Genomic DNA, 24,465 nt, shown 5'->3' on the forward strand with positions numbered 1-24,465 from the left:
CTCGCATTTCACATGATTGTAGTTAAGCATTTACACAATCATTATTTCCATCTCTGATTATTAAGAGTTACTTTCTTATGCACAAGATTAAAAAAACCAAATTTGTAAAGTATCACGCGAAACAATTGTAAAATCTTACAAAAAATAAATGGTACGTATATAAATCTCAGTGTCGGTGCAGTTGGATTCTCGTAAAATCCGTGGAATAAAATTTTTTAAATAAAATTTGTTTTTAATAAAATTTTTTATTGAGACTAAATTAAGTTTCGTTATCATTACTTATTCGAAACACATCGTCAATTACTCATGTTCTTCAAATAATAAACCAATGAGATATTAAATGCCTGTTAAATTTTGATTTGAGATATACATATGTACATTTTGTTTTATTTATACTTACAAAAAAACTAATTGATTGGAAATACACATATTCATTGTTTACATTAACGTTTTGGTAACGTATGTTTAAAATAAATATTTACTTAGAATATTATCATTATGGTTATATATACTCATATACTTATCAAATAACATTTGTATGTATTAAATCAGCTATAGCTTTTTGCCTAAGAGTGTAAAGCTTTTTCACCCACTTCTCAAATCTAGCTTCTTGATCCATCATGATCTGGGAAAGAAGATAAATATTACTGTTTATCTGGTGATAATCTATCTAATGATATGCAAAAATATAAAAAGAAATTTACCGATGTGTGAAATATACTCTCTGACCCAATAGGAACATTCGGTGCTGGTGGGATCTGTATAGTATCTGAACTGATATCAATAACAATATTTTTAAATTTGCTCTCTTTGGTAGTAGAAGAGATGAACTGTTTTGGGGTGAAACCTTCTGCATTAATTTCATCAAGCACACTTTCTTTAAAACGTGGTTCAATGGAAAAATCGTCTGAAAACAATATAAACTTATATTTATTAATATTTCTGATTATCAGATTGAAATTGTGATATCAGGAATGGGAGCGACTCATTTTTCCCATTTATTTCAAAATATCCTACTTTTTCTTATTAAAAAATAAGAAAAAACTCACTTTTCTTACTCGACTTGAGCTTTTAAAAAAAAATTCGTTTACAAGAAATTATGTGTTCAATAACTAGTTTCTTTAAAAATAAAACACAAGATTCAATGAAAATAGAAAATAGAACAATAACTCCAATGACACAATGTTCATAAAGTGAAAAATTGTGACTTTATTTTTAAGCTGTTTTTATATATATCAAGTTTATCAGAGTAACAGATAATTATCGAACATGCAGTGAAATCGATTGTCCACGTTTGTCCATCTATAACTCTTGTTTATCCACCAAGCCAAAAGAAGTTTTTTTACAAATGAAATAAAAAAAACAAACAATGACTGTTAGGAATATATCTGTTTTCTTTAAAATTGGTTATTATTGAATATATTATTGAATATTATTTTTAAAAAGTCGACTAGTCTGCTTTCAACAAAAAATCGGTAATTAAAATTTTTTTATTTCTAAAATTTGTTTTTATTTGACGAAAAGATATAGGATATTCTAACATTCTGGAAATATATTGCTATGTAGCTTAAGGTTCCTAGGTGCAATTGTCCTTCTTTGATGACGTCACAAGCGAGAAAACACATGTCAAGAATTCTTGCGTTTTACGTTCAAATAAAAAAAATATATTCACAAAATATGTGATCGGTTCAGTACACTTGTAAATTTGTCCGTGTACTTTTCTTTTACTTGAACAAGCGCAAATAATCGTAAAATTAACATTGACAAAATCATGAGGGAAGAGGTTAAGATGAATGGTTTTGTGTCAAATGAATCTTACGGCTGTTTATTGATTCGAGTATTGGTTCGAGTAAAAGAAAAGTGCGCGGACAATTTTACAAGTGTACTGAATCGATCACAAATGTCATTTTATGAATATATATCTTTATTTGAACGTATATCGCAAGAATTTTTGAAATGTTTTCTCACTGCTGATGTCACAAAATAACTCAACTGAATTTAAAATATGATGTCATTAAATAACCGAACTGAATTAAAAATAAATTCTAGGTTCTATGTATAACTTTTTATTCCTCAAAATTAAAATTTTTCTCTTCATTGACTTTCAAATTATTTGAAAAAGACTCACTTTTTACAATACTTTTTATACGCTTTCTTAAACCACACTATTTTTTTATTATTCCAAAAATAAAATTCACTTTCCTCACTAATTTTGACTACTCCTATGCCTATGATATTGATAAAGATAAAATTCATAATTATGAATGATATCACCTATTATGCATAATAAAATCAGTTTTATTATGATAAAAAGATAAAATTTGTTTACCTTTTACTGCCATAACTTGGCTTTTCTCAACATTAACTTTTGCTTGATTTGATTGTGAACTACTGGAAGGACTTCGTGACTTTTCTCTTGAGGTAGATCTAGCTTTTCTCTTGGAATGATCTGAAGAATGAGATCTGCCTGTGCTACAACGATAACGTCTTTTATCTCGGTCCCTCGAACGACTACTCCTGGATCCTCTGTAACTCTTTGAATTACGATCTCTTCCTCTGCTTCTTGAATTTGAACGGTGCCTACGTTTTGTTTTTGAGTGCTTCGAGGATCTCCTTCGATGAGATGAGGAATCGCTAGAATTCGAACCGCTAGATCTGGAAGGATCGGAATTCACTTCTTTATTTTAGATAATTTCATTGATAATTAAATATACCAAACGTAAGGAAGACACAGGAAAATGGTGCAACCAACTGATATTTTAGGCTTTCACGATATAATGAAATGCTTGATTTGGTTCGCTTGTTGGTATTTCGTTTTTCGTAGATTTGTTTTCAATGTATGTGAACGTCTGAATTTATTTTTTTAGGGAGACGAACGACCTAAAATGTATCAGGATGAAACATCAAAAACAAATCCACAAAGAATGCGGCGCCAACCCGGTAGTCGGATCGCGTGTTACCAATAATAGAATAAAATGATTTTTATTGTTTTACCTTGACCTTCGATTTCGTCTTCTTCGATATCTACTACTGTAATCCGAGTCCGATTCACTGGAATATCTCGCCATAATTGTTAAAATAACTCTTTTCTGCTGAGGAAAAGGTTAGAAATATTCAAACAAACGTGGTCTATTCTTTATAACAGCACTGCTGTTGAACTAGTGCAATAAAACCAGTGACATATGATGCTTGTTTCGTGCTGGATTGTTGCTGGTGTAGTAGCTTCTGCCCACAGGACACGGCAATGAGCGATGCGGCAGCCAATAAACTTTTAGTTCTCATGGAAAAACGGCATGTTGATTGGCTGCCGCAAGAACTTCCGCCGCACGGCAAGCGTTGCCACGTCCTATGGGCATAAATCATTTGTAATGTTCCCATTTTTCAGGGACATACCATCACGATAAGTTTGAAGCTCTAGATGTACTGGATTAGTTGAGAGTCTCACTGAACGCGCCAATGATTGTACTCCATTATAGGTCGGTATATTCATAGTCGGCTCTCATATTTATCTTCAGATGCTTCGTGGCCAATGAAATGAGCTATAGAGTATCTGAAGATAAGCTTCGGACAGTTTTAAATATAAAATCTGACTATCAACACCGGCCCTAACATCGTGGATGCAAGTGCATAGAAATATAAAAAAAATTCTCAAATCTGACCAAGTAGCATGCGCGAGAAATACAATGAAATGAGTGGAAAATTAGAATGCAGCCGGTAGAAAAATGCATCAACCGTCAAGCGTGTCGGAGAATTGCAAGCGTCACGTGATCGACGAGTCGCTCGCAACTGTCGTCAGATGACTCCCAACAACAGCGAGCGAATGGTTCAGTTGTCACAGCGTCAAACTGTTCGTTTCATCAGCGTTTTAAAACCTATATTTTATTATCCGAAGCGATTAATTCGACAACGAAAGTGCACATTTGATTTCACGGTTGCATGAAGAAAAGTGAGGGAAACAATCCGTTTATTTTACTCATCGTCGTGGTAACGCCGGGCGAAACTTTCGGGCTGACTAACCTGGTGCCGTATTGATCTGACAGCGGCGACGATAGAGGTCTATCCCGCCCGCCTGTGTGCCGCGACGCAGTGTACATGGTAAGGTTATGTTGTCTCTTCGTTAATCCCGCCATGTCGCACCGCGCAATCCTCGGCGTACCTCCGTGATTGCTCGGTGTGAGGTGAGCGCAAGCAAAGACAGAGAGAATTGCACGTGCAGCCGGTCGCGATGTTCGCGAATCGGGTAAAAATGGTGAGTGCGATATGCTCGATACGTTCATCAATTGCACGTGCAAGCCGCCGCGATAGTTCCGAACTCGCCACGAAGAGATAATATGCGTCGAATGTCGTCACTTCGCCCGGGCTTCCGCAGTACTGACCGCTACGGCGCGGACCAATGTCTTGTAGAGAGCGAGGTGGAGGAGGAAGAATCGTTTCTGTCTCTTCCACCGTTGCCGTCGTCGCCGCTGCTGTCGCTTCCTCTTCTTCTTGTATGCCGAGGCGACGCGATACTCGAGAACGCATCATCAATTCTAGCGAAAACGAGAACCGCCCGTCACCATCCCGCTACACACTTCTTGTCTCTGAAAACAATCGTGAGAAAAAGGACGAACGGCGGACGGTAGTGGCTGGCAAGAGAGACAAGACCGCTGACAACTGTCGTACGAGAACTAGGACGACTGAAGTAACGGCGAGCGGCAGGAGTGACGACGTTGTCGAGACTACTTTAGTAGCCGAGAAGTTCTCAGTTGACTTTGAGAAATGGTTCAAGAGGGAACCTACGAGCATGGACCTGGACGGCAAGGTAACGGAGGACGTGGATCAATACCTAGGTGGGGAAGCATTGTCGCCGCACAGTTTCCTGGAGAAGGATCCTTACGGCCTGTCGATCGACATCGACCTGGCCACCGAAGAAAAGAAAGAGCATCTGACCGATCCAATACTTCAGATGCCGAGCGAGAAGGTAGATGACGAATACATACTGTCAGATTTTCATCTGTACCATCTGGATACTTTGACGCTGTCGCCAGACGACATGATGGAGATACTGCCGTCCGATCAATCGACATTGTACGCCGCGGAGAGCCAGGATGACGTCTCGCGAAGCGGCGATGATTGCAAGAAATCCACTCGGATTGCCGTCAACGATCCGAAAGATAAAGAGGAAAGTAAGAAAGTAGAGGCGACGGAAGACGATACCAAGCAGGAAGCAGTGCAGTCCTCGGCGAAGAATCCTTCGGGACTCTTTATGGGAATCCTAGCGCCGATAGGGGAGAACTTGTCGAAAGTTGAGAGGCAAGAGGCCCCTCAAGTATCAGACGCCATAATGGAGCAATTGAAGGCAAGGGTGAAACTCGAGCCGCGTATCATCAAGAAGCGAGGGAAAATGTCGGAAAAGCGGCTCGGCAGAAGCTTCATCCGCGACGACGGTCAGGACGACGTGATGGCCGTGGTAGCTATATCGACCGACAAAACCTCCAACATGACGCAGATCGTCATCAATACCGGCAAGGAACGGCAGGTCTATCAGGGCAAAACGTCGGAGCTGATCGAAGCCACGGGGAATTTTCCGATGCTGCCAAAGATCGACGTTTGGAACGGTATATCGAGCGTCGACAATTCCGGTAATAGTCAGTACGAGATCGTGATATCCAAAGCCTTGGAGGAATTGGGCATCACTGACGACAGTCTGCAACCTGTATGCGTCACCGCGCACGACAAGGTCTGGCTCTGCCCGCAAGACGATTGCAACAGGCAGTTCGGCAGGCTTTACACTCTCAAGGGTCATTTATTGACCCACTACGGGGTCAGGCCGTTTAAGGTAAGAGAGCATCTCCTGTTCAAATGGTGAAAATTACAGCGGATATAATCTTTTCTTGCAGTGTGATCACGAGGGATGTGCCTGGGCGTTCTACTCCGAGTTCAAGCTGAAACGGCATAAGGAGACACATCTGAAGCGCAAGGATCACGTGTGCGAGGTGGAAGGGTGCAATCGCAGATTCACCACAGTCTACAACTTGTGGAGCCACGCGAAGCTGCACAGCCGTCCGAATCGAATTTTCTGTCAAGTTCCCGATTGCGAGGAGAAGTTTCAAACGAAAAGGGCGCTGGAGCTGCACATGAAGTCGCACGATCAGCGTCACGCGCCGTACGTGTGCCAACACTGCGGCAAACGGTATTACAGCAACAACGCGTTAACGTCTCATCAGCGTTCGCACAGCTACAAGGAAGTGGACGTCAAGTGCTCGTGGCCCGGCTGCGGCAAAGTATTCGACAAACCGTGTCGCTTGAAGGCCCACACGCGTTCTCACACCGGCTGTAAGCCTTATCATTGCACCTATCAGGATTGCAAGTGGTCCTTCTCGTCGTCCAGTAAGCTCAAACGACACCAGAAGAAGCACACGAATGAGCGTAAGTTTGCCTGCGAAGCGCCGGGCTGCGGGAAAGCTTTTATGCGCTCCGAACACCTGAAGGAACACCGGCTGACGCACACCGAAGGCCGTTACTTTCATTGTTTCGTGTGCGACGCGCGCTTCTCTGCCAAAAGTAGTCTCTATGTGCACATTAAGAAGCATCAGACCAAGATGTTGACGAAGATGGACGATTTATCGAACGCTGGCCGGAAAGGCGCGAGGACGAAAGCATCTCACTTCTCACGAGCAGCGAAGCCTATCCAGTCGGTATCCATGGAACCACTCCGATTGGAGGAGAGCGACGCAGCGTCCTGCGACGATTCAACGTACGCCTTCCACAAGGATCAACTGCGTACGGCGTATTACTGTCCGATCGAGACGTGCGCGTACTTGTACTCAAACGAGACGACGTTACGTCAGCATGCGCTCAAGGTGCACGGTGTGATTGTGCAGTGCGAGGAAGACTCGCTGCAAAAGGGTCCGTCGATCACGGATTATGTTCTCTGTAAATTATCGTCCTCGACATCGCCGTCACTCTCATCACCGCCGCTGCCGTCGTCATCTGCTCTGTCAACGACGACCACCACTTGGTCCTTGAGTTCACCTATCGCCGCTGTGGTCACTGCGGACGAGAAAACGGTAATGACGAGCGACGAAGTGCGCGTTGTCAATCTGAGCGCTTCATCCTCGTTGCTACCGACGAAAAGAGCGGTGTGTTATTTATCAAAGCCAGCCTCTTTCGACAACGTCGTTCTACCGAAGATCAGTGTGCAACCGTTACGAACGGATGAAGCCGTACAAGAAGCTGCGAACAAGGATCATGGTTCAGCGCGCACCAGCCTTACGTTATCGGACGTGCTTCGACGAAAGATATATGATGCACAAACAGATGCAGTGGATCGCTCGGTCGTGACATCCTGTGTCACGACGTCCTCATCGTCCTCCTCAGTCGCGTTAGGTACGGGTGATCTGTGCGGGAATCTGTTGTTCATAGAGGAGTTGCCATCGGTATATTATCAAGACGACCCAGCTGGCGCAGAGTATCAGGTGTTGTTGCTCGATTCTAGTCCGCTCGAAAGTGCTGGTAACTTGCGCGGTTACGAATGAGCCTCTCTCCCCAGTGATCATACGGTGACGACATTACGATCTCGAACAACCGTCGTGGCTCACAGCGGTTGTTACTAGCGTAAGCGTAGCGTACACAAGCGCCGAGTCTGTGATCTAGGAGCTGGCCTCAGCTTGACATTCATTTGTACCGCAACATGTATAGTCTTGCTTTGAAATCGTTATTTTATTAATAAATCGTTGATATTTTCCATTAAAAAAATATCGTGTTTTTCATTGTTTAGGCGATATCTGACTATTGTGTGTATGTGATGGTTGTGCTACACGATTCTGTCACAACATCGAGTCGTCGATGAGACTAGGTGAAATTATCGCGACTGACTGGTATTAGCTCGTATTAGAGTATATCAAAAACATGCTTTCAACAAAACTTTCCAAACTGTGCCGTTTACAAATAATTTGCTAATTATTTACTATTATTTAGCACTTCGGATTTTGCTGATATACAAACACATGCACGCGTCCATACAAACACGCACGTGCACGCTCGTTAAAGAAATCACACTCGTTAAGTGATATCGTTCAACTAGAGTAAATAGATAAGAGTGCAACCGACATAACAGTTTGATCAGAAGCACACATGGTTTATTTTGTTTGTGACTAAAAATATATATGCCGTGCACGATGTCGTTAAGTTAAAATATTTTTGTTACATATTTTCGATATATCGCGAATTCAGTTGCGCTTCTCTACTTATATTTAGGACTCTACGACATCGTATTACGTTATGCAAGATCTTCGAAAATTTTTATCGCACCGGTACATTTTTTGGCGCGGTACACACATATTGCCGTAAGAAAAAACAAACTAGATAGAATGTATAAAGCACGTCGAAGACATGTTGAGAGATTTTTACTTAATGCGTATATATGTACATATATACACCGTATATATATATATATACCCTTCGAGGCAATCGCGCGCTAAAATAACATTACTCGCAAGTGTTCCGATAATTGGATTATAGATACATTCTAAACGAAATTATCCTACATAGGAACTCTCACGTAACGGAATTACGCCAACGTTGAGCGACGTTGAGCTCTGTAATATACGTATCGAATATTTGGGAGCCTTAAATAAAAATCGCGATACATTAAAATGATCACCGGAGGAATGTATACACACGTGCGTTTACGTGTGCATTTTGTATATGGCGTGTCTTTCAGCAGCTGTTCTCTCTCATCTAAGATCATTTCGCCGGAAAGTATAATTCGTGCTACAATCTTCTTAGCATATCGTTTCAGATGAATAAAGGAATATATAATAATGTATGCTAATTACGCGTCTATTTTATCACACTCGTGATAAGATAATTAAGCTAACTATGTGGGAACAAATATATAATTCGATTACGCGTAACGTTGCACGTAATTAATATTTTTGTCTCTCTTATATACGAAAAATGCAGCGTACTTGGTCGAAGAAAGGATTTTCTGCATCATACATATCAACTAAATTTCATTTCAAATGATGAAATCCACACTCTGAAACAGAATTCACTATAATTCGCTATCATCGTGAACGATAAAGTATGTTGCACGTTGCACCCGAGAACAGTTATAATAACGAAATCGCGGGATATCACTGTAATTTTCTCCATCTAACAATACTAGCAATACGCATTTCGTCGTTGACAAGCGATTTTCGTACGACCGAGAACAGATATGTAAGCCGAATCTCGACGATCAGCTAAGTCAAGAATCTCGACGTGTCTTTCGTCTTGTTAGAAATAATACCGTCGAAGAGAGACGAATCTCATAGTGCGAACAGACGCGAATTACCTGTTTACTGTCTTGCATGTTCGCTCGCGCATCATTCGAATTAACATCCTGATATTGATATTTTTGATTGTTTTTAGGAACTCAATTGCGACACAAGAGCCGTTCGCATAGGACTCGAAAAGGCGTAGCTGTCGGGATACGTCGCACAATGGATCGAAACTATAAAATCTGTGGACATACATATATGGGCTAAAAAATAAAGTCGACATTTTTCTGTCGAAACGTGAAAAATGTAGGGTAGAATGATCACGCCCTCTGAATCTATAATGATATTCTTATTGATATTGTTTTTTGTCATTAACTAGAGCAACACAGCGCGCTATTCAGCTAATTATTATTATACGGAAGAGATCTCAGTTCGTGTAATTAATTAAACATCTAAAATTCTCTATCTAAAAACCTATTTCTATTGTCTCTGTCTAAAACCTATCTCTGTCTGTGTCTAAAAACCTATTTCTCTCTGTCTTCTTTAATATTTTAATTTTTTATTCCCTTTAATCACGGTCAACAATGGTGTATATATATACACATATATGAGGCATTATAATTATACGAAATTATAGATACGAGCTTCATTTTGTGCAATTTCAAGGCAAACGGAAATAACAGTATTTCATCATGTGTTTTGGGATTATGTTAATATTTGAGTATTACGGTAACGAAAAAAAAAAAATATTAATAACAATATCGATTCAAAAGGCTTTGGTTTGATCATTATGCGATATAAATTTTACACGGTTTCAACCGAACAATCACGACATTTTTTAGTCCATATCCACTGGCTTTATATTTTCGATGCGCTGTGCGTCGACGAATTTTCTCTTGTCGAATGTCAAGCTGCCTGGATATATCGTTCCTCTCATTCACCAGATTAAAGCATATGGAGAGAAGAGGACAAGTGATATTTCACCCAAAACAATCGATTTCAAGCGAATCGCTTAGACCATCTCCGTCCGTTTTTCCGGAAGCGATTGCTCGTTGATTTGTACAGATCTATTATTCACTTTCTCAGCGACTTTGCGGTACAGACGATCCCGGATATTCACCAACATGCACGTGACGCAATGCAACACGGTAACGAAGGTGAGACCGCCGGCGCACGCGAGTAAGGCGGCCGCTGGCTTCTTCCAATCCAGAATCTTGTAGATGTAATGAAGACCTTGCTTATCCAAGCCTCCGCTGGCGTAGTAGATTACCGAAAACACCTGGTATAACATGACGATTGACAAGCACCACCAGAAGTTACGAAAGCGGAATGGTATGCTGGTAACGAACAGATCGATCATCATCATCACGCTGTTGCACACGTGCATTATGATGTTGAGCGGGTCCAAATGATGGATCTTCGAATCGTATACGGTTAACCAGTAGCACATGGTTACGCCGAACGCGATGTTGGTTGTAACAACGTACAGGAACCAGTATAGCCGTTCTGTGGACTCGAATCGGAGGTTGCACGGGTCGAAGCCTGATATACGTTGCAACCGCCAGCGCTTCGACACGAGAACACCGCCGATCAGGGCCTGAGAGAAGCCCAGCGTGACGTCCCAATTTGTAAGATAAATCGGCCACTTGTCGTACATGCCTAGCGGCTGGTAGCTGCCGAACTCGAACAGCGAGCACACCACGAAGGCGGTCCATACGAAGAAAACGATCCAGCGATAGAACAGGTACCAAGTCGCAGCATGCGACTGGCACTTGGGCTCTGTCAGCAGGCGAGCGTGCGGCGGTTCTTGCCGCCGTTGACGCCACCTGCGACCGATTTCTTGGCACCAGAATTTGCTCACCATCGCTCGGCGACCTGGAAAAGTCGAATACTTCCTTCAGACTCGTTTACCTTTACTTAGCTTTATTTGGTGGCGATACAACGATAGAGAGAGAGGGAAGGAAAGAGAAAGAGATAATATCCAAAATGGTAAGTCAGATGCGATTTAATTGTTATAGTAACGCCGGGAAGACGATTCGTTAACATTCGTTTAAGGATGTATTGCCGATTAGTGTCGTATTTTCAGCGGCACATCAAAAGGATCACTCATAAAGTTAGTATTTATCAAACAAAATTACGTTCCTGTACATTTATTTCACTACCTAAATAATAAATGTTAATTGAAGCTGACGTAGATATATATACACAATATTATAAATACGAATATTTTATTATTTTCTATTTTTCTAATTAATGCCATTTTTATGTATTATTTCATCTAGTAGAAATGCACAAATAATAAAAAGAGGTGTATAAATATTTAAATATATGCATACACGCAAAAGAATGTTCTATGTATATAATTTGATATAATTATATATATTGCACACACACACAAAATCATATATAATTATATATTTTTATGTGGACATATTCTATATATAATTATATATGAAAAAGTTATTTTCGGCCATGTATTCCGAGTATTTCTATAAGTTATGAACTTTATACCGCTGAATTTTCAAAACAAAATTGTCAATAATTTTGAAATTTGTGTATAATGTCTGCATATTAGTCTTTAATATCATAATAGCTTTTCATTACAGTCTTATTTTTATATGTAATTTAAAAGATATTAAAAATAGAAATTAAAAATGACACGCTAATCTTAAGGAACATGTATAGTATTAACTTTAATTAAAAATGTCTCAGCTCGCAACTTTTTTCTAATTGCACGAACAATGAGTTAGATAATATTTTAATGTATATGTAATGCAAATTTCATTACATTTTTATCAAACTCATTTCACCTTACACTTCCTTTAAAGTGGAATAATTTTTGATCCAGTCTCTGAATTATTGTTAAATTTTTGGTCAAATTTTTAAATGTAATGTAGATCAATTTGTAATTTTTTCATTATTTTGAGTTATGGACAACACATCTTTAATAAACTTGCAATCCTTGCACATTGACAATACGTAAGGCACAAACGGTTTACTCGTCGAACTCCATCTTGAATAACAAAGCAGTTGAAAATCGTAGTAGTTGAAAATACTCGGGAATGAGAAAATCGGAAAACCATGCGTCCAGCTGTAATAACTTACGATAAAGCAGCCGATTTAAATAAGTGAGCACGTGTACAACGTCACGACTTCTTGTTACAATAATTGCGTTAGTATAGCGCATATGAAGGAGAAATATTAACAAAGAAATCGTATTAATACAATATCGTATTAATACATACGAAAGAAATTTTTTTTTTCATGAAAAGATGGTAAATATTCACCCTTATTAACATCCCCCTCCGCCCTCCAATGACATTGTCCTTCCTTTTCAAAGATTTTGGATATAAAATTTGAAATTATTCCATGAACTCCCAACATTGCAGCTTTTTTGCGATATAGAAAATTGTAAGAAATCTCCCAGTCCTTCAGTTGACAACTGGAGCGCCGATGATGAGGCAAGAAAGACTCGCGGTGACGAGATAATTTCAAAGTTCAGATCTCTGACTTTGTAGTGGGCCTTTGCTAATATTCTCGGAATGTTTTAGTATATAATACGAGGGCGGTCCGATAAGTACTTAGCCTACAAAAGAAAAACGAAAATTTTGGAAAAGTGGCGATTTATTTCTCAACATAGTCTCCTTTTAGCTCGATACACTTGACCCAGCGATGCTCCAACTTCTTTAACCCATCTGAAAAATACGTTTTCTCGAAGTCTGCAAAGTAGGCCTCCGTGGCGGCGATGACCTCCTCATTCGACTCAAATTTCTGCCCGGCGAGTGACTTTTTCAAGTTTGAAAACAAAAAATGTCGCACGGGGCCAAATCTGGAGAATACGGTGGATGGAGCAGCAGTTCGTAGTTCAATTCGACCAATTGAGGAGGTCATCGCCGCCACGGAGGCCTACTTTGCAGACTTCGAGAAAACGTATTTTTCAGATGGGTTAAAGAAGTTGGAGCATCACTGGGTCAAGTGTATCGAGCTAAAAGGAGACTATGTTGAGAAATAAATCGCCACTTTTCCAAAATTTTCGTTTTTCTTTTGTAGGCTAAGTACTTATCGGACTGCCCTCGTATATTCATTAATTTAGTAAAGCGAAAGATTCAAGTGTCAATAACAACTTAAACTTCTTTTGTTAATAACTTTCTAACAAACAATGGCTAAGACCTTTAGATTTTTATTCAGGAGGATGATCTCTATGATATGAAAGAGAAAAGGGGAGGAGGAAAGGAATAGTAAGGGTGAATATTTACCATCAATATAATTGTGCACGTAATTTAAAATAAATGAAATTTAAGTGTTAATCTTTAATCGAGTACTAAGAGTATAATAACAATTTAATTGTAGACAATGATTATATAATAATGATGTAATAATATTTTAGAAATATTAATAATTATAATTAATTTTCATACAGCAAATTGAGTGTATTTCTCTAGGTTTTATTAAATTTCATCTATATCTATAACTTTTCAGTACTCGCAAAAGTATGTTAACAATGTGAATTGCTCGGCTAAATATAGCCAAGACTTTTTTGTACTAACAGATTATCTCGTCACCTGACAGATCTGATAAAAAATTAAATAGTCGACATCGAGTCATTATAAAATGTCGAGTTATTTTCAGTTTACCAAAATACGCGCCTCTTGGTTTAAAAACGGGATAATTCAGATATATCGTTGTCCATTTAACATATAGTATAATAGCTTTCTTCAAGTTTTCAATTAATAATGCCTTTTTAATTGCTCTTTTTAACATTCACGAGAAAAGGCGGCATGGGAACTGGATTAACTTGACATTGTAGCGAATCCTTCGATATCTGGGCGTCGATCATGACGTAAATCGTATTCCAGCAGGACGATCTTATGCGATCTCTCGCGAAACTTGCCCTATTCTTGAATATATATCTTTTGCACTTACATGATGAACATTGCAGAAGAAGCGACGGAAGCCGTTTCAAGGATGGCAATCCTCCAAACGCGAGCACCATTCTCAATAAGATGGAGAGAACTCATGAAGCGGTCGACGGGAAATCTAACTTAACCTCACCTCCGTCTGTCAACTGGGTCAGCTGGTATGGGACGCAGCATCGTTCAATCGAGGTAACGCGCGCCAAGATAAGCGCTCTTTTGAATATCTCATTCAGCGAATTCGACAGACGTACTTGAGTATGTGTATATTAACCGTTTGAGTCCCGGGGGGTATTGAAAAAACACTGTCGAAGAATCCCAAACCGCGCTTTTACTAAATGAGTACGAAAAGACCCAAGCAGCGTGATAGCGCTTGTTTTATTTTATGTCGAGAGATACCAGGCGGCGCGATAGCGCTTCTTGTATGTGTTATAATGATAACGTGATTCTTGTCTATTATTCTACATATTGTAAAATGTACTATTTATATTAAAAGGAGCTGTGTGATGTACTTGCGTCATAAAATCTCAACAGCGCGATCGCGCTGCTTGGGACTCAAATGGTTAAGAGTTGTCGATATATAAATCAAAATAAACGTAAAAGACTTAACCAACGACTGTGTTCAGCAGAAAAAGCGGCAAATACTTTCCGCTGCATTGTCGGCAACTGTTATAAGATTTTCTGCTGAATGACACTTGGCAATTTACGCTGTTTCAGTTAAGCGATCCAATGTATTAAAAATATGCAGAACGCCTAATATAATGGAGAGGCGTAAAGTATCAGTTTAGCAGAATTTAGGATTGCAAAGTTGCTGGCAGCGTAGCGCAAAGAGCTTACTAAGCTGCTTTTTCTGCTGAATGCAATCAATAAGACGCGCGGCAAAGACATTATTCAGCAGTATTTACGTTAAATATTTAATCGGTCACGGTGTGCTATGGTATCATACTCAGGTATCCGGGAAAACATTTTCCATGTACGACTAGATATATTTAAATAAAAATGTATAAAATTATACATAAGACGTCTTATGTAAGATATGTCCGTATATAAAAATATATAATTATTTATGAAGTGATGAAACATAGAGTTATATATTTATATATATAAATATATAATCATATATAATTATATGTTTATATATATATATGTATATGCACTAATAGATTATCTCGTCACCTGACAGATCTGATAAAAGATGAAATAGTCGACATCGAGCCATTACAAAATGTCGAGTTATTTTCGGTTTTGTAATGTCTTTCGACGTTGTCCAATCCTCACACGCATATATAATTGTGGTGTGCACGCAGGCTATACACAACTATATGGGGCCTACAATTTTAACGCCGATTCCGAACGCAATTTGTATGAGGTTTTTTACAGAGATACTCTCGATGGATTGCCAGTCCATCGGAGAGGAGATACGAGCGTATGAAAAATATTTTGGTTCTACCGAGAAAAGCGAACTCTAATATAACAGACCAGTGCGCTGTCTGTTACGCCACGCTCGCGCTTACATGTTTTTGTACAAATGCATATATTCTATATATAATTATATTATTTACGCAATTTTTTTCTGGAATAATTTTGTGTAACAAACAAGTAGCAAGGTAAAATGTCATAACTAAGGTCATTGGGCATGACTTTGCTACTTGCGAGTATTATATAACTTTCTGTTACATAATTTTACAAATTCCAGTCGAATTCGTTTCTGGGTAATTTTTTTCATTATTACAATGCGTCTTTGTTTACTCAATTCGATATCTTTCCGGAAGATATCCAGGGAGCGTCAAAAAGACGCATCGAAAAAGTAAGGAGTTTGTAATAATTAGCATAATGAGATGCAGAAGAGTGAAATGAAACAGGAGAAAATAAAGATGTTTCTCGGTTTTGCAGAATAGAGAAATGTCAAAATTCTGGAAAATTATTAGAGCATTTTGTCAATTTTGTTTCACGCGCAATATCCATCGATCAATCGCGCGAGATTGCCACAGACGACCTAACGATTAATATTACTCAACGATAGTTTACGACAAATACAGTCCATCGATTATAAGTGAAACTTGAAGCTTCGACATTTCCGTACCTCGAGGAACTTAATATCCGATAAATTGTCTTGCGAACGCGAGAAAACGAGGGGAAAGGAAGAATTAACTAAAATGCATACGAAGAAACTATATCGAGCCTTTTCCTCGTAAGAGACCATATCTCTGTGCTCGAGATCTCGACAGTGCGCGCGTGACGTTGCGCAGTCATCATCGAGTGTTCGAAACGACGACGGATCAGACACCGTCTTTGTCGCAGATGGAAGGCACTTTGAACTAATTAACCCCGTTGGTCCGTGCTGAGGTTCACACGGCGTGAGAGGGTTCGCGCGGCGCTCGTACACAGCGTGCCGGCGAGAGGTCAATCGGCCAATACTAATTCGCCGTTAATTTATTACAATCTTGTTCTATTACTATCGGTGCGATTCTCGCGCGTTGGCTAAAGCAGGTGGCCCGTTTATAATACGTGAAACGCGTCCCACGAATCCGACGGAGCGTTTTTGCGGGTGGGAAGTTAAAGACACGTCAGAGAAAAATATTCACCGAGAGTCATGGCGGAATCTCGTAGTCCTCATCTCGCGAAGTCCAAGTCTCGTGATATTTGCTCTTAATGTCCAACTGCGCTGATTTCCTGACGAATTTTTTCGGGTTTTTGTTCGAAAACTTTGAATTAGAGCACGTGCGTAGGTTGTTACGTGAAAACTTCTTATCGTCCGTTTTCGTTCGTTTATGATGTATCGTACGACGCTTATCGAGAATTTCTAACGATCGTTTACCGCGACAGACACAAAAAGTCATGCGACCGATAAAAACGGTGCGACAGTATGTTTATTTGAACGAACAAGCGTTTCATTATTAATCGATTCTTAGTAACGTAGTGGAAAATTATGTTATAACGCCGCTCTCTTAATACTTCGTTGTTACAAATTCAAGTAATTACTTGGGTTGTCATTTGTTTAATAGCCTGTACCATTACGCAGTCGCATTAATACACCAATATACAGGCACCATTTGTTGTAGCGCACTTTTGCTTTCGATATATCCTTCAAGATATTTTTAGCATTTGATTATACATACTTCTTAAACTTAGGCATATTATCACACGGGACATCCCGAAATTAGAAATTTTGTTAATTTAGTTTCTGCAGGATTAAATCAAATACGTCTTCTTTTTCGAAGTTTTCATATCTCGAAATAGTTATTCGATAAGTCGATAATTAAAAGTCTATTCATTTTGTAGAAACTGTCTTTCTGACAGTTTGTATCTACCTTCTGATAAATAAATCAATATCTACATAAAAAATTCAAAGTTAAACTCATCGTTGTTTCTTGTAAGAGTTAATTTTGAATTGAGTTAATTTTGAAGCATTATATATAAATTTGTAACACTGTACTTTTTTTAGACAAAGCTACTTTTCCTTATCTATTTTAGTGATGGGAGGGAGGGGGACGCATTACCATCGATCCAATGTCACGTATTTTTATAAAAATAACGTCTTAAGTAATTGATATTTCATGACTTTGATTGAACAACACTTGGACAAATTTAATCGTTAAATTTTCAATCAAAAATATTAATTATTATTAACAAAATTATTATAAAAAAATGTAAATAGGAGGGCATAATACCACTTAATAAATCATACGAAATAATCAAGTGGCTAATATAATTGGTTAAAAGTTAATAATAGTTAATTTTATGTCATTTTTAATTTAAACCAGTTAATAATAGATTTGTATACTTTATCTTTTTGCAGAATTTTCATGATATCAAAATCGAACGTCTAAGTACGAAAGATGTTTTTTTATTAACCTAGATTCCTCAATGAACGAGCTTAATTTAGCTTCACGTTTCCTTAATTTTCGTGTATAATAAAGCACCTTTTGTGTGTTCTTAAAATCTAATTCGATTTTTACCTTATCAACGTGCATTTTCCTCCCTACTTTAGAAGAATCCCTCTCCAAATCTGCCGCAAGGGTCGTTTATCACTTTTATATATACTTCTTTCTTTATTCACCAAAATAACAAAATCTTCTCAGAATTTTGTGAAACACGTGACGCGCGTGATGATGTCAGAAGAACTGGCTGTATATCGTTTACACGAATACTGCTTGATTGAAGGTTTTTCAACGCATCTCGCATATCTAGGTCGGATTTTTCGTTATTAAAGCGATGTCTCCTTTGAAATCTCTTCGCGGCGATTCCGCAAATTTCTATCCGACCGCGATATATCAGCCTTACTCAATCCATTTCGACGGTCGACTACGACTTCATGTTTTTCGCACATGTGGAAATACGCGTCAGAGAATAATGCCAACGTGACAAACGCAGATGGTAATTTTCTTGAAGAGCGGAGATGTCGAGTGACGTGTACTCAGGCGTTGTACATACAGGAGAGATGGGGACAGATAGGTAGACGAAATGGAAAGATAAAGGCAGCATGAGAAAGAGAGAGAGAGAGAGAGAGAGAGAGAGGGAGGAGGGGAGGTGATATCTTTCAATAGATCCACATACGTCATTCGACGGGTAGGATAATAAAGTTTCCTCGGTGGGTACGACAGTATCCAAATCGGAGACTCACCTGCCTGCGCAAACTCATATATAAGCAGACATTAATATATCGATATTGCATTCTTGGATATGCAGACAATTTCCGACGTTACCGACTCGATAATACATTTCGCGAAATTATAAATTGGCAATGTTCGGGATAGGCTTTGTAATTAAATTACAAATAGTCGCCCGCGTTGTGAATTCTCAATGGTGGAAAATCAATTCTAAATTGAAAGGTTTCATCAATTCTACGGATTTAGCGAAAACAATAATGAAATGGTGCTTTAGTAACTTCGAAGAGAAATGAATAAAGCCAGCGGCACACGATGCTTGTTTTCGTATAGGATTGTTTGTTGGATGGAAATACTACGTTTTGATTGGTGTATTGTCATCCATTTTTTGGAAATACACCGATCAGAACGCAGTATTGCTATCCAGCAAGCAATTCAGAACGAAAACAAGTATCGTCTGCCACTGGCTTAAGAAGCAAATGTTAGAGTTAGAATTTCTCAGTTAATGAGCAATTCAGTTCAATATTATTATACTAACTCCACGACCATCGTACATCGTTAACACAAAAAGTTATTCATTCAAATCAGAATATTTATAATTGCGAAAATTAGTCGTGAAAATGAAAAAATATAGATTTTTAAATGGGGTGGAATTATCTTTCCAAGATAAAGAAATTAAGCTAGGATAACAACGCGTTCTAACGCTGTTATTTTAATCTATATTCTAAACTCACTTTTATCGATAAAAGTGTCTCTAAAAGTGGCGTAGGAACCCATCCGATTGGCTGAGAAGCCATATTTGACGCACTTTTATCGATAAAAATGAGCTTAGAATATAGACTTTTGTGTATATTATTATTTTAGTATTGTGTATATCAGATCATCCTTTAAACCTTGGCCTTCATATACTTGTCATACTTATCGAGATCCTGTGAAGTGCGTTAGAAAATTATTAAAAAATGTTAGCAAGAAAAATAAAAGCAATCGTTAAATTGTGACGTCGAAATGTTCAGGAATTGTATTGTAAACAAGTTTACTCGAAGATGCGTACTGAATGCGTTTCGAATTACAAACATGTCCTCAAATATGATATTCCCAATGTTTTTCAGAAATCGACATTTCAAGCCAAATATCGAGGCTAAACTTCGAAAAAATCTTAATTGCGTACAACGCGATTTTCCTCTAATGTGCTGTTCAAACATGGGAAATGGCGATGTCATATGGATTTATCCGATTAAAACGGTGTATTCAACATTAATGACGCAATCGATCGCTCGATAATGCACACAACGCAACAATCTCTATTGCAAATTCGGCGGGAGCAGCAATTTAAGGCACTTGATCGTGAACATTTTCCACTTTAGATCTATTAAGTGGCGCATGTAGTAGTGTCATGACAGTTACCGCGATCACGCAAGAACGAAGCCGATGTTTCAATGTCACATCTTAAATTACATGTCGGTATTTCCAACATTAAACTATATTATATATGCCTACACATCTAGAACGAAGCCGATGTCTCAATATCACATTTTAGAATATATGTCGGCATTTCCAACATTATACTATATTATTTTCTTATATGTCTACACACCGAGGACAAAACTTTCACGAAATTCTTGCATTGAGCGACAGATCACAAATTTTTCGTTAATACATTCAAATTGATTCCGGCAGATGAATTAATTTTAATCGATATTAAATATCTTTTCGCGATATCCACACATCCACATAATTGAATATCTTTAATCAGTGCTGTTTTTTTTTTATACATACCCCTTTCAAATTGTCGGTCATAAATTCTATTCAGTGCTCTGAATATCCGCAGAAATATATGAGAAGAATCGTTCCAGATAGCACACAAAATATTATAAAATTCTGTGAATATACTTTTGAAATGCTTTTAATTCCAAAATATTAGAAGAATGTGCGTAAAATATTGTAAACAGAGAAAGAGAGAGAGACCGTAAACTCCTGGATATTTCGATCTCAGCAAATCATTGCGATCTTTGATAAGTAGAGTACTATACTTAACATATTGCGGACGGATGACGAGATATCTCGTCTTTCCTATTTCGTCGTTAGGGGCCGGATGACGAGATATCTCGTATTTCATATTGCGTCGTTAGAAGCGAAAACATACCCGGCTACTGGGTACGGTTAGCAATAAAATGTCTAGTCCGAATTGTGTTAATATCGAGGTGCTAATAAAATCGATTGTACTTGAGAAATTTTGAGAAAGCTTGAGACGAAATTTACATTCCTCGTTTATCGATAGCGACATAAGGTTGACCGATTGCTGCACTATATATAAATACACACTGTGCTATAAAACTACTTTCGTTTTTCTGTTTAGTTACTCATACATATGATCTGATCGTGTACGTCATCGTATCCAATCGCGGCTTTTTCTTAAAGCCTGGCCGTAATTCGCCATGCGGATGCTTTCTTAGCAGTTTGCTGCGGAATTTCTGTACTTTCGTCGGATCGATACATTGAATTGTTCGCCTAACATAGCGGGAGAGAACTTATTTAGCTGGTTTCTCTGGTTCAAGAGACTGCGAAGAACTGCAGATACCACGTGCTACTGTGGATTTCGAGTTACTTCCGAATTACCTCCATCGGATGATCTCGGCGGATCATGTCAAAGAAAAACGACGAACCATCACAAACACTTGGAGCATCCTCAACAATCTCGAACCACCATCTATCTGCACCACTATCTCGAAAATTTCGCTCAAACTTAAGAATCTCGCGGAAGCCTGACGTTCTCGCGAGATACACGTGTGAATGTCATATGAGATCTGTGAGACTCGGGAATACAAAAGGTCACGAAAAAATAAATAGATATATACAGATAGACAAAGAGAGGAAGAGAGAGAGAGAGAGAGAACACGTACCGCATAACGCTGGTAACTTGGGCGATTTGCTCGCGACGGCTCGATCGATACGTTCGTTGTTTCCCAGCATGCCACGAATCTCCATTTCTTCGCACTCGGGTGGCATCGTTCCTTATTTTCTCGTTTTGTCACCCTTTCACCCTTTCGGACCGGTCTCTTGCTTGATGTACGCCTGGCCTCTGACTACCCGGCAACCGGCCCCGTATGCTCTCAATCAATATCAATCCCGGTGTACACCGGCGCGGAGTTTCCCTCTCCGACCATGTGCGGGCCTGTTCCCCCTTCCCCTCGCCGGAAATCCCCACTCTATCCCCGACACGTGCGCGAAGGAAGACAACTTACGGAGGTATCCGATGTACCGGTTTTATGGGCTATGAGATCTATGAGTACCCTCTGTAGAAAGCCTGCGTGGAATTCTCGCATTCATTCTTTCATATATGTTTCGGAGGAATACAAACATTTCAACGAGAGAAATTTGAAGATTCCTTAAGTCTGCAACGTACAGTTTGCAACTTTGCACTTTGCGTACCCACAAAGTAAACGTAGATGGCAGCGTTGAAGCTGCAGCGAAAGGGTGAGACGACGATTACGTGTATGATACGGATTAGGCAGTAAACGACCCTTACAAAAATTTCTCGCCATTTTCAGCCCGCGAAAACTGTTGAGCGTGAAAGTATGTATTCAATTGAATGAATACTACTCTGCTTTTAGATCGGAAATAGGTACTTTTCCGTAACAACAAGTGATTATAACGAATTACATCTGAATTACGAGCGAATTACGAACATATCCGGATGGTACAAATTGTACTCTATTGAGCATTTTCGAGTAATAAACACTGTGTAACTTTGAAATGTCTAAACGTACATTCAGTCCATGATATTTATTTAACATTCGCAAGTATCGACATTGCACATTTTGAAAAAATACGAGTAAATTCACGACTTCACGATTTTTTAAAGAGTAATATATTATCTTTTTAAAGAATAATATATTAACATATTATCATAATTTAACATATTATCGTAATTTAACATGTTATCTTTTTAAAGTGTAATATATTAACATATGGTCAGCTAGAAAACAAGTATTGAAGACGGATAATCTATTCAAAAACACTCGTGCATTCGTCATATTCTTTCGCTTAATAGACCGTGCCTCAGAGTGCAAAAAACGAGCATAAAAATAATAGAACAGGTTAAACATGAGGAATAAAATCAGTGATATATATATTAAAGTTTGAATAGATATTTTGTACAAACATTTCTTGTACGTTTGCATTCGCTAGAACGAGCAGTTCAATTTTTGTTCACTTGTGCAATTTTTATGAATTTATATGCTATTCATAAATAATTTATTATTTGTATATTCACATACACACATTTATTTATTTTTATGAATTTGTTTACTCATTTGTTTTTGTATCAATATTATTCATTTCTGCTTCACATTACTATATCTCTGATTATATAACTTATTATATAAATATAAATAATTTTTATTTACCCGTCATATACATTGAATTGTTTCATATTTAAAATATGAAACTAATAAAAGCAACATTATACAGTATTAAGGAGCACTAAGTATCACATTTCCAATTCAAAGGGGTCTTTCATTTATATAGACAGGGCTCAATCGTTTATATTGTTTATACGAGGGTTGATCCAGAAATAAGGTTCTCATCAATTTTACAAATAGATAACATTGTTTATTCTCATAGAAATTTATATCGTTGGAAAGATGAAACTTTGCTCTATTTTTCTACATAATCGCCATCTTTTTCTACGCATTTTTGTAGACGGTGCTCCAATTTCTGTATCCCAATGTCGTAGAACTCCGCCGCCAACCCGTTGAGGAAGCGTTTCACCTCTTCTTTGACTTCAAGGGTAAGGGGTTACTGCTGATCGATTTCATGAAACGCATTTTTGAGTTGATTGTTGTCCCACGTTCCATGAAATCGATCAGCAATATCCCCTTACCCTTGAAGTCAAAGAAGAGGTGTAACGCTTCCTCAACGGGTTGGCGGCGGACTTCTACGACATTGGGATACAGATATGTGTGTATTTTTTTTCAATTTTAACGTCAATCCATATAGAAGCAGCTTAAAACAGGTGAAAGATTTATATGTCAACATTTAGTTATCATTTTATCACCAACTCAATTATTAATCAAGCTTTTTCAACGTAGCAATTAATGTGTCATATCATCGTTAAATAATTCACGCTACTTAACTCTTTGACTGCTAAACTGCTCAAAATTGAAGCGTTTCGCGTGAGCGGCGTGCGGCCGGCAATAGCGATCGCTGGGGACTGAATACTTTTATATGGATCTTATCGGCGGCGTATTAACACATTATAATAGAATACACAATCCAATTATTATTACTTTGTCCACCGCAAAATGAATTCAGTCATTTTTTATTTTCAATATATATTCACCAATAGTAAAGTTTTAAAACGCCGTAATTTGATAGTTATAATGTATTTGTTTGGATATTGGAAATTGAAAAACTGAACAAATAACAAGTAAGTAACATAAATACTCTATATATAAACATGAGACAGCAGTAAACAGCCTTCGCCGAGCGCGCATTTGCGTCCATAGTCTACATCGATGGCTTGCGCCGGACGCACATATGTGCCCATAGGCCACACCGATGGTTTTCGTTGGACGCATATATGCGCCCATAGCAGTCAAATGGTTAAATACATTTATGTACTGTTTAGCTGTGACGATAATTTTCTCATTCTAAGAATGAGAACACATGCGTTTGTGCCTTGTCACTATAGTCTGCGGC

General features: G+C 38.4%; 3 protein-coding genes across 6 annotated transcripts; 1 reads left to right on the forward strand and 2 right to left on the reverse strand.

Annotated features, from left to right (window-relative positions):
• Nucleotides 1–6: 6 nt before the first annotated feature.
• Nucleotides 7–4,296, reverse strand: LOC106744460 (luc7-like protein 3). Of its 2 annotated transcripts, none has more exons than XM_014619263.1 (4): nucleotides 4,018–4,296; nucleotides 2,330–2,655; nucleotides 705–907; nucleotides 7–625 (listed from the first exon to the last, which is right to left on the reverse strand). In XM_014619263.1, the coding sequence occupies exons 1-4, from the start codon at nucleotides 4,275–4,277 to the stop codon at nucleotides 524–526; spliced, it is 891 nt and encodes a 296-aa protein (XP_014474749.1). In that variant the 5' UTR covers nucleotides 4,278–4,296; the 3' UTR covers nucleotides 7–523. The 2 variants fall into 2 exon arrangements, with proteins under 2 accessions (XP_014474749.1, XP_014474750.1); XM_014619264.1 differs by lacking the exon at nucleotides 4,018–4,296 and adding an exon at nucleotides 2,995–4,009.
• Nucleotides 4,297–4,378: 82 nt separating this feature from the next.
• LOC106744457 lies at nucleotides 4,379–9,694 on the forward strand. The gene is made up of 2 exons (XM_014619259.1): nucleotides 4,379–5,818; nucleotides 5,880–9,694. The coding sequence occupies exons 1-2, from the start codon at nucleotides 4,394–4,396 to the stop codon at nucleotides 7,515–7,517; spliced, it is 3,063 nt and encodes a 1,020-aa protein (XP_014474745.1). The 5' UTR covers nucleotides 4,379–4,393; the 3' UTR covers nucleotides 7,518–9,694.
• Nucleotides 7,683–21,851, reverse strand: LOC106744458 (protein rolling stone-like). Of its 3 annotated transcripts, none has more exons than XM_014619260.1 (2): nucleotides 21,666–21,851; nucleotides 7,683–11,120 (listed from the first exon to the last, which is right to left on the reverse strand). In XM_014619260.1, the coding sequence occupies exons 1-2, from the start codon at nucleotides 21,769–21,771 to the stop codon at nucleotides 10,258–10,260; spliced, it is 969 nt and encodes a 322-aa protein (XP_014474746.1). In that variant the 5' UTR covers nucleotides 21,772–21,851; the 3' UTR covers nucleotides 7,683–10,257. The 3 variants fall into 3 exon arrangements, with proteins under 3 accessions (XP_014474746.1, XP_014474748.1, XP_014474747.1); XM_014619262.1 differs by lacking the exon at nucleotides 21,666–21,851 and adding an exon at nucleotides 18,118–18,564; XM_014619261.1 differs by lacking the exon at nucleotides 21,666–21,851 and adding an exon at nucleotides 14,169–15,130.
• Between the last annotated feature and the right edge of the window lie 2,614 nt (nucleotides 21,852–24,465).

The sequence above is a fragment of the Dinoponera quadriceps genome, unplaced genomic scaffold (genome assembly GCF_001313825.1).
Source record: "Dinoponera quadriceps isolate SergipeBrazil2010 unplaced genomic scaffold, ASM131382v1 scaffold777, whole genome shotgun sequence".
Taxonomy (NCBI): Eukaryota; Metazoa; Arthropoda; class Insecta; order Hymenoptera; family Formicidae; genus Dinoponera; species Dinoponera quadriceps.